This window comes from Neoarius graeffei, chromosome 16, assembly GCF_027579695.1.
Source record: "Neoarius graeffei isolate fNeoGra1 chromosome 16, fNeoGra1.pri, whole genome shotgun sequence".
Taxonomy (NCBI): Eukaryota; Metazoa; Chordata; class Actinopteri; order Siluriformes; family Ariidae; genus Neoarius; species Neoarius graeffei.
The window spans coordinates 39,635,342-39,649,766 of record NC_083584.1 but is presented as its reverse complement, the minus strand read 5'-3'; the positions used below and the strand labels follow the sequence as shown (position 1 = coordinate 39,649,766).

General features: G+C 40.7%; 1 protein-coding gene across 1 annotated transcript in view; it reads left to right on the top strand.

The window, feature by feature from the left end:
- Positions 1-14,425, top strand: part of csmd3b (CUB and Sushi multiple domains 3b) — an 898,971-nt gene that overhangs the window by 548,962 nt on the left and 335,584 nt on the right. Inside the window, 1 exon segment of the mRNA XM_060942250.1 lies at positions 794-906. Within this exon segment, the coding sequence (XP_060798233.1) occupies positions 794-906 (113 nt within the window).

Sequence of the window (14,425 nt, the reverse complement as noted above, 5' to 3'; positions counted from 1 at the left end):
GTTGGTTGTAGGCTAATTCAAGTGCTTCCTTCCGTAAGCTAAGTTTGCCTGGCTACACAGATGCAAATGGACAATTTTAACGAGTAGTAGATGAAGAATGTAAACATATAATGATGTTGTGCTTTTGCAACTTGTGTGTTTGTGACTTATTGCGGCAAAAGCAGCGTGTCCTTACCTTGAAGTGGGATCTGCTTCTGCCCGAGTCCCCATACGGCCGCCTTGAAACAGTTCACAGTGTTTAGCTACACGTGTCGATTGGCTATATCTCTTGTGCCAAACAAATCAGATGTTGTGGTGGGCGGGACCGTGTTCTTGAACTCAGAGAGGCGAGTGCAGGAAAGGACGTGCAGTGACAGTCGCGTTAGGAACGAAATGGCTGCAAAAAGGCATGTTATCGGCATATCGGTGGAAATTATGGCCGATACCGATAACCCTAAAAATGCAGAATATCGGCCCGATATATCGGCCAGGCCGATTATTGGTCGACCCCTAGTTCATTGTGCTGCTTGCTCTACCATTTGTCTTTGAGCTGCGATGCTTTTGGGAAACTCTGCACTATTCGTTTTGTTGTCATATTGATGAAATTATCTCACCTCCATATTCTGACATCACAAGTTCAAGTTTGGTGACAAATTGGAACTATTTTGGTGTTTTCTTTTGTAGTAGAAAAGCACAGATAAAGTACTATGAAATAAAAGTGAAATGTAGATGAATGATTAACTGTGAACTGTATGTAGTTGTGCTCTAATGCTCATATATTGCATCTGACTCATCTATGCATGTGTTTTGTCAGGTTGACGGGCAGCTTTGTTCCGGACCTCATTGTCAGCATGACGCATCAGATGTGGCTTCATCTTCAGTCTGATGAAAGTGTTGGTTCCATCGGTTTCAAGATTAACTACAAAGGTGAAGAAGATATCTGATATTTTTTTTGTGAAATAATATGGCTTCAGTACCAGTAGAAAGATGGGCAAGTTGAAAGAGAAGCTTCTGGCTGCAGCCTTTGGGATTAGATGTGGGCTGTGTTGGACGTCCAACTCACATTGAACCATGTAAGGACAACTACAGGATACACCCTAACCAAACTCTGACCATAACCATAACCCTTGTACATTACAACCCCCATATATGGTAAGTGCGTGAAATCTCTCTCTCTACCCACATCCAATCCTGCAGACTGCAGTGAGGCATATAGTACCAGTCAAAAGTTTGGACACGCCTTCTAATTCAATGTTTTTTCTTTATTTTTTATTAATTAAAAGACACTTCATGTCTTAAAGTAAAGTAATGATGGATGTCGTTTTACTTTACTTAGTTGAGTAGTTCTTGGCATAATATAGCTTACTACAGTTGTGGAATATGACTTTTTACTGTACTTTTATTATTTACTATTTACTGTTTGATGATCTCAAATGCGGCGGCACGGTGGTGTAGTGGTTAGCGCTGTCGCCTCACAGCAAGAAGGTCCGGGTTCGAGCCCCGTGGCCGGCGAGGGCCTTTCTGTGTGGAGTTTGCATGTTCTCCCCGTGTCCGCGTGGGTTTCCTCCGGGTGCTCCGGTTTCCCCCACAGTCCAAAGACATGCAGGTTAGGTTAACTGGTGACTCTAAATTGACCGTAGGTGTGAATGTGAGTGTGAATGGTTGTCTGTGTCTATGTGTCAGCCCTGTGATGACCTGGCGACTTGTCCAGGGTGTACCCCGCCTTTCGCCCGTAGTCAGCTGGGATAGGCTCCAGCTTAAGCGGCTAGAGATAATGAGATGAGATGATCTCAAATGCATTTTTAACACTTTTTTTGTTTCCCACATAATTCCATCCATGTTCTATAGCGTTGATGTCTTCAGCATTGTTCTACAATGTAGAAAATAGTCAAAATACAGAGAAACCTATGAATGAGTAGGGGTGTGCAAACTTATAACTGGTACTGCACTTGAGATGAAATGAAGTTGAAGACCTAATTTACAGTAAAATAGTGTAATATATTTCCAGGTAATTGCTGTACCTTTTATAGTATATCATTGTATGTTTCTGCTACATTTGCTCATTTGGCAGACACTTTTATCCAAAGCAATTAAAATTTACAGGATACAGCATGAAGATTAAGGACCTCAGGGACCCAACCTTGCTTGGTGATGCTGAGATTTGAATTCACAACCTTCTGATCTGTAGCTTAAAGGCTTAAATACTGAGTCATCACTTCCCTCAACTAGCTTACCTTTGAGACAGTGTGTACCAAAGACGAATTTCAGTGCTTTATGACACAGAAGTTTGTGTTAGTGTGTAAGCTTCAACTAAAAGAGGGTTTTTGTTCATCTAAAGTACTCAGGAAAATAAAAGGCACAAAAAACAGTTCACTAATTTTCACGTTATAATTCTCACTCCCATTTAAAACATATTCCACTGCTGTGGTTTTTCTTTTGTTTTACAGTAAACTGATGCACTGTTCTTATCTTTTACAGAGCAATCCTGTAAAATAATAAAACTATTTTTTTTTAATAAATTAAACACACTACATTTACAGAACGGTGGCACGGTGGTGTAGTGGTTAGCGCCGTCGCCTCACAGCAAGAAGGTCCTGGGTTCGAGCCCCGTGGCCGGCGAGGGCCTTTCTGTGTGGAGTTTGCATGTTCTCCCCGTGTCCGCGTGGGTTTCCTCCGGGTGCTCCGGTTTCCCCCACAGTCCAAAGACATGCAGGTTAGGTTAACTGGTGACTCTAAATTGACCGTAGGTGTGAATGTGAGTGTGAATGGTTGTCTGTGTCTATGTGTCAGCCCTGTGCTGACCTGGCGACTTGTCCAGGGTGTACCCCGCCTTTCGCCCGTAGTCAGCTGGGATAGGCTCCAGCTTGCCTGCGACCCTGTAGAACAGGATAAAGCGGCTACAGATAATGAGAGACATTTACAGAACGTTTTTACATTGCTGAATGGAATCAACATTTATTTTTGACTTGGTACTTTTTTCTTTTTTTTTAATGTCAGATCTCTCAGGAAAGTCAATACATGTGTGCCTTTTGTATTGGTGCATTGTGACTAATGTACACATTCAGAGTTAGTCTTACAAACAAATATGAAGGAAGAGATAGGGACCTTGAGAAAGACAGAGGAAGAAGGTAATAAAAAGGTGTTGCAAACAAAAGCAGACCACATTTAATTGAACCGTCCTGTTAAGAAAGTGATTCATTCTTTCTACTCCTTTGAATTGTCTCAAGCTGAAAACAGAACTATTTAGAAGAAGAAAGAAGAAGCCTTTATTTGTCACATGCACACTTCAAGCACAGTGAAATTCATCCTCTGCATTTAACCTATCTGAAGCAGTGAACACACACACACAGAGCAGTGGGCAGCCACACCAGAGCGCCCGGGGAGCAGTCAGGGGTTAAGTACCTCACTCAAGAGCACCTCAGCCCAAGGCCGCCCCACGTTAACTTAACTGCACGTCTTTGGATTGTGGGGGAAACTGGAGCACCCAGAGGAAACCCACGCAGACACGGGGAGAACATGCAAACTCCACACAGAAAGGCCCTCGCCGGCCGCTGGGTTCAAACCCGGAACCTTCTTGCTGTGAGGCGACCATGCTAACCACTACACCACTGTGCCGCCCATATTTCTATGTCAGCTGACAGGTGAATTCAGACTTATTATCAAAGGTCATTCACTTTGTGTTTCCACATCAGTGTTTGATAGATGTTCGACATGGAGGGTAGTGTGAAATCAAGCAGTTCACTTGTCATGGTACTGGTTTGTGTCAAAGTTATGGCTACAAGAATGAGACTTCCCTTCATTTAACATGTGCAATATGCACTCGAAAGAAGCAGGAGTCCCTACATAGCCCATATCTTTGATTATCTCCACTGCCTCAAGGTTTAGTAATAAATTAATGTCAGCGTGATAAACAGCATGCCATCTGGGGTAATGAGAGAGAAACACACATGCACACACACAGAGAGAGAGAGAGAGAGAGAGAGAGAAAGGGGAAGGAAGTGGAGTTAGGAAAGCAAAAATAAAGTAATGGAAAATGAATTACAATTTGTTTCCCAGATACTTCTTCCCATATTTTGTTCTAAATTCAAACTAGAACTTTTTGGAAATCCCTAGAAACCTTTTTTAAATGCCAGTTTAGAGAACTGCAATCCAAAGGAAAGTAATATGTTTTCAGAGAAGCCATTTTTCTCTGCATGCTCATGAATTTGGTTGCTTAGTTATTGATTTTTTTTCTGAAGCTGCTTACTGTCTGTCTTCCATTCCATCGAATATATTTTGTTTATGTTAGCATGGCAGTATATGAGTCAATAATCCTTTGGGACACTATAATCATACTGACTTGTTTGTGGATGTTTTTTGGCATATGTTTGCCTCCTTTCAGTTAAAAGTATAAATGGAATGTGTGTAGATTTTTCTGTGTAAATAAATACACACTCAAAACTGGTAGCTTTATGAGTAATGAGAAGGAATAACAAACCATGCAAACCATGCATTGGATGAGTAATCCAATGAATCCTTGACCTATCTAACCAAGGCAAAGTTTTCAAATGTAGTTACATGTGTGTATATATATATATATATATATATATATATATATATATGTATGCACGTGTGTGTATGTATATATATATATATATATATATATATATATATATATATTAGTGCTGTCAAAAATGTCGCGTTATTAACGCGTTAACTTGACTCAATTTTAACGGCGATAATTTTTTTATCGCGAGATTAACGCTCTGTGACATGATGCCACGCCCCGCACAGCCAGAGTCCTCTGCCCTCCCCCGAAGAGCCACGGTGCTCGGCTTAGGTTTCGTTTTCCCATCGGCGGCTCCAGCCCCACTTTGCAGTGGCTGTGACAAGACGTGTTATGCTCTGCAATAAAAAAAAAAACATTGGTACAACCAGGGCGGCACGGTGGTGTAGTGGTTAGCGCTGTCGCCTCACAACAAGAAGGTCCTGGGTTCGAGCCCCGGGGCCGGCGAGGGCCTTTCTGTGTGGAGTTTGCATGTTCTCCCTGTGTCCACGTGGGTTTCCTCCGGGTGCTCCGGTTTCCCCCACAGTCCAAAGACATGCAGGTTAGGTTAACTGGTGACTCTAAATTGACCATAGGTGTGAATGTGAATGGTTGTCTGTGTCTATGTGTCAGCCCTGTGATGACCTGGCGACTTGTCCAGGGTGTACCCCGCCTTTCGCCCGTAGTCAGCTGGGATAGGCTCCAGCTTGCCTGCGACCCTGTAGAAGGATGGAGCGGCTAGAGATAATGAGATGAATGGTACAACCAGTGTTCGAACTATGCCGATATTTTCGGGGGGGGTCCCTTATTTTCCCTTGGGGGGGTGCTTGCGCTTGTCTCAGAGCGCGGCTCTCCATCGCGCGCTCACTTCGGATATGCAAATGCTTCCCGTTACACACGATTGCTATGTCAATAAACATCATTTTGCCAATATTTTAGAGACCCCCCAACATTTCCCAAATCATGTTTTCAAGGGATCTCATGTCTGTTTCAGGGGATCTCGGATCCCCCGTGTACCCCCGTAGTTCGAACGGTGAGCAAGCCCATTCACTTTTTTATGCTGATAAGAGAATTACAATGGTTTTTCATGTGACAAAAATGTGCGATTAAATTGCGATTAATCGCGAGTTAACTATGACAGTCGCGACATTAATCGCGATTAAATATTTTAATCGCTTGACAGCACTAATATATATATATATATATATATATATATATATATATATAAAGTTATTCTATCGACATTCACTGGATATGAGCAATCACGTGCTCCGATTGGCTACTCTACTACTAGGCTATCAGGTCATATACCGTGAGTAGAGAAAAACAAAATGGTGGAGCGTGTTGCTGAACCAACCGAGAACAAAATAAAAACCCTACTCGAAAATACCCCCCCCCAAAAAAAAGCAATAAAATATGGAATAAAAGCATTTGATGGTAAGAATGTATATATTTTTTTTTCAAGAATTATTATTATTATAATAAAATTTTTTCACAAATTGCGACTATCATTTTTGCTGGTTTGTTTATATTCTAAGCAGACATTATTTGGTTGGACGTTTTGTATAAAGTTTTTATTTATCAAATTTGCAAAAAATAAAAATTCTCTGTTTCTTAAAATCCAGTGATTGTGGATAGAATAAAACAGTTATTCCACTCATTCTCTTCATGCATGGCTTATAGCCGACTTGGTGCTATGCACCTCATCGGCTATCAGCTCATGTATGACTCGGTTTCGTGGAATAACTGTTAAGTAAATAAATATATAGAAATAAAATAAACATATTTTAATAGGCATTTGCCCCAAGAGTGCAAAATGCTCATCTAGGGGGCTCGCCCCAAGATATTTACCGTAATTTTGGAGTACAAGGTGCTGGCACTTTTCAAATGACAGATTGGACCCTTTGATCAGTTAAAAACCTACCAGAATTCTTAATAAAGTATTGGGTTGCCTGAAATTAAATACAGTTTCGTTCATATGTCAGAGAATTAGAACCGAAAAGAAACACATCAACTTCAGATAAACACTCCCATCTGGCAGAAATAATTTGAGCAGCGGAGGTGAGCAGATTAGTTCTAAGGGCACCGTACCTAGGACAATGGAGAAAAAAGTGAGCTGCATTTTCTTTTGCGTAACCACAGGAGAAGACTTGATACCAGTGTTAAAAAAGATGCGAGTTAAGTGTACAAGCACCAAGATGACTGCGAGTAAGAAGTATTGAGGAATACCTATCCAATGCATAGTCATGCAGGCTTGAAATATTTTGAGAATTTAAAAGTATACTTTAACCCAGTCTTAAAAGTCCCTGCCCCCTCTAAGAAACTGATAGAGTCATCAATGTTATTCCAGAGTTTTATTGTCGATTAGAAAAAATGAGTTCTTAAAACGCTCTGTACGAGCAGGATACAATGAAAACATTTCAGCTGATCTCTTTATTTCTCTGTTCTATTTAAGTCTCTTTATACGGCTGATCTATTTAAATCTCTTGTAAGACCAATTATGGAGTATGTCAACGTACTGTAGGATGGCTGTGCCGAATCAAAAAGCGACCTTATCGGGTTTGTTCAGTATGAAGCCAGTAAGACTGTGACAGCTGCCATGAAAGGCACCAGTAGAGTACAACTTTTAAATGAGATGGGGTGGGAGGAAATGAAAATTAGACAGTTAATGCATAAACTCACTTTGTATTACAAAATTGTTAACAATTCAACTCCACCCTTCCTGAAAGAGCTCTTACCCTCAGAGTCTGTGAGAGAACCCAGTTTCCTTTCAGATCAGCAGATATATTTGCTCAAATAAATAGGATATTTCACAAAAGCTTATTTTAGTTTTATAAATATTCAAATATCTGAATATTTGAATATTTTAAGGTAGCATCCAAATATTGCATCACTTTCTTTTTCTTCCGTTCCACCGCTTTAGTGTGGTTCTCAGCCTCAGTTACCCATATTCTGAAATACAAGTGCTGAATCTTATTAGAAAGAGAGAACAAATTTTCTGAACAAAGTCGAAAGGTTTATCTGAGGGCATTACTTAAAATGCATTTCATTATCCGAACTGAAAGATGAACTTGAACACCTGTACAGTTTATGAGAACTGGTAGTGTCAGTGTTAGCGAACCCTGCCTTCACATTATTATGAGCTTTATTAGTAAGTATTTATACCGAGTCACGAATTGCATTTATATTATCTTATTGGATTTATTTTCCTGTCTGAACTGACATTGAGCAAAGTTTTGTTCTATTCTGATATGTGGTCCTTTGATGTGGTATTTAAAAAAATAATTCATTTTGGAATATATATATATATATATATATATACTTGTGTGTGTGTGTGTGTGTGTATATATATATATATATTTTTTTTTTTTTCCACAGAAGATTAGATATAGCACTGATCCAATATTCAGGATTTGTATTGGGCTGATATTAGAAAAAAGAGGTAGACCTGATATTGAAAATATATTGGATATTAGAGCCGAAAGATTGGAATTGGAAAATAAATTCATCTCATCTCATTATCTCTAGCCGCTTTATCCTGTCCTACAAGGTCACAGGCAAGCTGGAGCCTATCCCAGCTGACTACGGGCGAAAGGCGGGGTACACCCTGGACAAGTCGCCAGGTCATCACAGGGCTGACACATAGACACAGACAACCATTCACACTCACATTCACACCTACGGTCAATTTAGAGCCACCAGTTAACCTAACCTGCATGTCTTTGGACTGTGGGGGAAACCGGAGCACCCGGAGGAAACCCACAGGGAGAACATGCAAACTCCACACAGAAAGGCCCTCGCCAGCCACAGGGCTCGAACCCGGACCTTCTTGCTGTGAGGCGACAGCGCTAACCACTACACCACCGTGCCGCTGGAAAATAAATTATTTTTGGAAATGGAAATGGATCAAAGAGCATGGGAAATTCCCACGTTGGGTGCGTTAATGGCTATTTTAGTCGTCTTGCAAAGTGTGTGGTGCTATGATACAAAAAAATGAAACAACAAACGATCATCCAAAAAAAGTATTTCTTTCTCAGTTCCATTACAGACACTGCAGCAGTGCACACATTTCATGACACTTACAGTAACTATACTGTACAATGCTGGACTTTTTATGATAATGTTTAAAGTTTTGTTCTGTAGTTTTCCAGCTAAGTTCTTCTGACCCTCGATCCTGCACAGAACTTTTATCCAGTGATTTTATTTTTTAGGTTATTTTAAATTTAGTCATAAGATCATATTTAATTTGGATGGGTAATATATGATATATGGGACGTGTGTGGAATTATGTGGGAAACAAAAAGTGTTAGTGTTCGATTTCATAAAATCAGTGAAATTTAGTTCTCCTGAAATTTGGTCATTGTTTAAAAATATGTTTATTTCTGTAATATCTCACAAACTATCAGGCCATTCTGTGGCTGGGAAGTTATTTAATTTGAGGGGATTTCTGAGCAAATAATGTGCATGAAATCACATTATTGCACAGTCATTATTGTCATTATTGTGCAGTCAAGCAGACAGAGGAAGTCCATGTACACATTTGCAGGTTTACCACCTTCTTCTTCTTTTGGGTTTTACAGCAGCTGGCATCCACATTGTTGCATTACTGCCATCTACAGGTTTACCTTTGACTGTGCACTGACGGTTACATCATTCTGTCGCGAAACGAACAGCTGATCACACCGAGGTGCTCGCTGACCGCCAATATTTATTAGTTTGGTCCTGCGTTTTCTTTCCATCGCAACATAACGTCTTTTCTTCTCACTTTCCGTTACTGTAGTCGGTCTTTCACGTTTCATTCGCACACTCACGTCCTCCATTTTTCTCTCCTGTTTCAAATTTATATCCCGCAATGCCTTGCGCGAACGGGGAAAGCCCACCACGTGATGCATGACGTAGTATCTTGAACTGGGTCATGGTGAAGCAGGAAAAAATAGCAGAGAATTTAGGCCCACGTGGCCCTCAAGTCATTAATTGTTCTATTTAAAAAAAAAAAAACTCGTAAAATTGGATTCAGTAGCATTCGGTCCATTAAACAAAAATAATCGGGTGTTTCTCAGTAAATCTGCTGAGAACACATAAACTACAAACATGGACACTCAGAACTACAATCCCCAAGAACCACAGCGCCCTCTGTCACCTGAGTACTAATTACAGGTGTCATGCGTTTCCCTATAATTAGCTCAGCTCTCCCCTTACTTAAGCCACTCTCTCACAATACTCTAGTGCGAAGTATTGTTCTGTTTGCCCAGTACATACCAAGCCTTGCATTCTCTTATTGTCACTCCGTTTTCTGACCTTTGCTTGCCTTCTTTCTACTTCGATATTTGTCTCGCCTATTCTACGTTGTTTGCCGATTGCCCGACCCTCGCTTGTTTCCTGACCTCACTTCAGTCTATTGTCTTGGCTTTGTCAGCCATCTACTTCCCTGCTCTCCTCTGCACGTACATCCGTAAGTGCCTGCACTCTGACAGTGTCAGGGAAAATTCTTTTTATGACCTACACTTAAAAAATCTGAAAGGCAGTCTACCTTTAAGAAAAATAAAGAAAGACCATTGAATAAGAATATGTGTCCAAACTTTTAACTGGTACTATTTTTTTAATGAGATGCTTTATTTTAAACAAACTTCCAACACATTTTATGTAAGAAACTGAGATTCAGAAGATATTTAGTGACTGAGGATCCAGGTATAACATTAATTAGCGACTGTACATTAATCATGTTGTCAGTGGAAGGCATACCTGTCAACTTTGAGGTTTGAAAAAAAAGGGATATTTCTCAGATTTTTAACTCAAAATAAGGGAAAATTTCGGAAAGTCATACCCTTCACCAAAAGTGGGTGTGTAGTTGAATGGGGGGCAATTTTCTATCTAGTATTTGTGATTTCCTGTACTCTGGTGCATGTTGGTGATAGCCAAGACCCAAACTCAATATGCTTATGGTTTAGGCTATAGAGTGCATTTGTGAATAAACTATACATTTATTTTTATTTGCTTTCAGTGGTACCAGTTATTTCCCAAATTAAGGGCTAAAATACGTATCTTATGTTAAAATAAGAAAGGTCATTATATAACCAGTCAATAAATTAAATTCCATTGCAATTTATTATGGTTTTACCATAGTCATGGCCTCGGAACACTAGATAGATAGATAGATAGATAGATAGATAGATAGATAGATAGATAGATAGATAGATAGATAAAGAGATAAAGAGATAAAGAGTAATATATTAAACCAAGAGTGATTTAAAATGGGTAAGTTTCAGATAGAAAATAAAATAGACAATGAGTGGATAAAACAGTTAATACACCAATTAGTTTACACTTGGCTATTTATGAGGTCTTAGCCAGGACATACTTAATGTAAACATGTGTAGCTTACCTTTGATTATTTGGGAGGCTTTCGTTTTCCCCATGGAAAATTTCTTTGCGATGGAAGAGTCTGGGAACATTCCAGCCACGCACTTGTTGAAATCATCAAAGAAAGAGAGGCTAATGTTTTTCTTAGCTATTAGCATCGCCATCTTCACCTCAGACCTAATCAGTGTTGCCAGATACTGCTGACGTTTTCCAGCCCAAAATATGTTCAAAACCCGCCAAAATGCACTTGAAACCGCCCAACTTGGGCGGGAAACCGCACAATCTGGCAGCACTGGACCTAATCACTTGTTCAGCCTCGCCTCCGGACGTAGTTCTGTAATTACTGATGCCTGAGAGGGCGGGGACGGGAATTCATGGCCCGACTTCCTGCTGTAAACTCCTGTCAGAGGCGCGTCATGAATTCTGGATCTACCGACTTTTTTATATTGTGAAAATACGGGACGTTTTTATATAATGTGAAAATACGGGATATTTTCAGGAAAATAAAAAACCGGGAAGACAGCGGGAAATAAGTCAAAATAAGGGATTTCCCGGGAAAAACGGGAGGGTTGACAGGTATGGTGGAAGGTCCCCGCTAGGTGTGTGTGTGTGTGTGTGTGTGTTTCCTTCACAAATTCACAGTGATGAAAATGCAGGCCCTATACCAGTCATCAGTATGCACCGTTTGAGTTCAGGATTATACCCGAGCTCTCAGTTTGACTTTAATTCTGAATGTTACATTGCTTTGTTTACTCTCAACACTAATTTCCCAAGTTTACCTCCTGATCTTGTGCATATCATAATTTGTAATTGTTTAAATACTCGCTTGTTTATAACCTCTTACAATTTAACATAAAACTGCCTGATACTCTGAAGACCCATTAATGAATTAGAGTAAAACCTGTGCAGTTGTTCATTACTCCATACAGCGTGTTGTTGTACTTCCTTACCAGCTGTGTAGCTGTGTTTTGTAGGAAGCAGTAATGAAACCTCTAATGAAAGAATTGATTTTAAAGGACACACAGTTTAATATTATTTTCTTCATACTTTATCTCTGTTATTAGTCCAAACTGCTCGTCTGGAAACTTTTGCATAAACTGACCTGGTTTTATAAGCTCATTTCGAATGAAGTGGTTGAACAGATGAAGCATTATTGCTGAGTGTATTTGGTTGTGTAAACATTATTTCTACGGGCTCACCTTTGATTGGCTTGCGAAAAGATGTTTGGGCACAAATCAGCAACAATAATTGACTTTGGGATAAGAGATGCATGAAGGAAAAAAAATAATTGAAATGAGCCCTCATCCATGACGCCGAAGATCTAGGTTTATCTCTTGTTTATATTTAAAAAAAATGTTAGGAAATTAAACCTTGTTTCCTGACGTTTATGTGGAGGGTGATTTAATGAACCCAACAACAGTTCAGGTATATTTCACGGATGGTATAATTATATGGTAATTACAGCAATAAAAAACCGACTTCCCACAACATAACCTTTACAGCCTATGTGTATATATTCCTATATATAATCCCTGATGGATGGTAATGCATGTACACACTTATACAGCGAGGTCTACTGAAATCCTGAGGCAGCCACGCGTAGAAAGTCTGTCATGTTGAGTAGCTCTATAGCTTACGGATTCCCAGCCGACTCATCCCATGTCCACTGTTCACTTAAGAATAGCATTATCTGGCACTATGGTTTCCTGCAGACAATTTGTTCTACATGTTGCTGCCGTTGTAAAGCACAAACCAGTAAATATGGCCTAACCTTTTTCACCCCTGCCTTCAGACTGAAGCAGTGAGCAGGGCATTGTGGCACTCATAAAGAGTGTCACACAGGAAATTAATGCCATACATCACACACTGGCCAAAGACGTCTACTGAGAAATCTCCTCCTTCTGATGAGTCCCAGCATTAATTCTACCCCAAATATGATTTACTGGAATTATGCTTTCGTCCTCCTCAGCTCGTCTTTTATGCATGAAGAGCACAATGGGGTTCACAGTTGGAGGTCTGCAGGAAGACATACTGCTCTCTCCATTAGCCTAGCATGCAGTGAGTGGGCTCTGTGCAACATGGACTACCGTCAAAGTAGGTTGATTATGAGCCCAGGCTCCTGCAGGATGTCCCTCAAATGCGTGATTTGTCTAATGCCGCTTTTCCACTACCAACGCGGCTGAGTCGAGCTGAGTGGGGCTGTTGGAGTTGCATTTCGACTACAACCGCGCTGAACCGTGCTGGCTGGAAGTGGGTGGACACATTGGGTGGAGTTAGTGAAAGTGGGTGGACGTCACGTGATGACATTAGGCGGCGCAAACAGTGACATCAGTGACCTTTTAAGCGGTAGTCTCATGACCCGGATAGTAAATAATAAACATGGAGGACATGGAGTCGTTAGTGTTGCTGGTCTTGGTGCTGTGGCTTGTTGTCACCGACAACGGCAACAGATACTGGCAAGAGCATATAGATGAGGCGAGGCGCATAAGGCTTCAGAAATTCTCGTAATTCGTAATTCTTCTTCTTCCGGGTTTACGGTGTTTACAGATCCCAGCGTGCTCGCGGGGCGTGTGAGGACACTCCTCCTCACCAATCAGTGCACAGGGGAGTGTCTGCTCACGCCCCTAGCCCCACTCAGCTCGGTTTGGCTCGCTTCAGCCCCACTCCAAAACCGTGCGAGTTTTGGGGGCTAAGCAGGGCTGAAGCGAGCTGAGTCGTGCTGTTCTGAGGTAGTCGAAACGCGAGCCGTGTCGGGCTGAAGCGAGCTGAAGTGAGCTGAAAAAGGGTAGTGGAAAAGGGCCATCTATGACTCCTTAGTGGTCAAGTTCTCTCCATCCTTCATAGTTTATGGAGTCTGGCTTATCTAGGTAGTAAGTACAGTTGCAAAATTCAAATTGTAGGCACCCCTAGCCAAATTACACATCTTGTTGATTTCTGAAGTGAACACAAACAATTAAAAAACAACATCTTTCTGCAAATATTAAAACATAACTATTTTATTTTTGCATATGCAAAAGTTTGGACACCCTACTAAGTCAGTCCGTTGTTGAAGTCCATCTCTTTTCAGCTTCAGTGTCTTGACTGACTGTGTCACCTTTGCTTCCAGAATCTGCTAATATTTACTGGAATCCATTTTTCCATCTATCTGTGCAATCTTTTCTGTGCCACTGGCTGCACCACACCCTGAAAGCATCATAGAGCCACCCTCCTGCTTAACAGTTGGCAAGGTGTTCTTTTCCCCAAATGTTGCTCCTTTTTCTCCATATATACCTTTTGTTGATCGTGACCAAAGAGTTTTTATTATTACTTCATCAATGCATAGCACTTGTTTCCAAAATGCCTGTGGCTTACCTGGATGTTGTTTTGCTTACTATTTTACTTCAAACTTTTGAGATGAGGTTGCAAATAATGCTGTGTTCACACTTATACCGGTACGAAAATGGTATAACTGTATCAATACAAAGTATACCGGTACAGTTTAGTGCATCTGTCCACACTAGCGAGAAATGTTTGCAGTTTTCTTTCACGGTAGTTGAAATGCGCGTGCGCGAAATGTTTCCG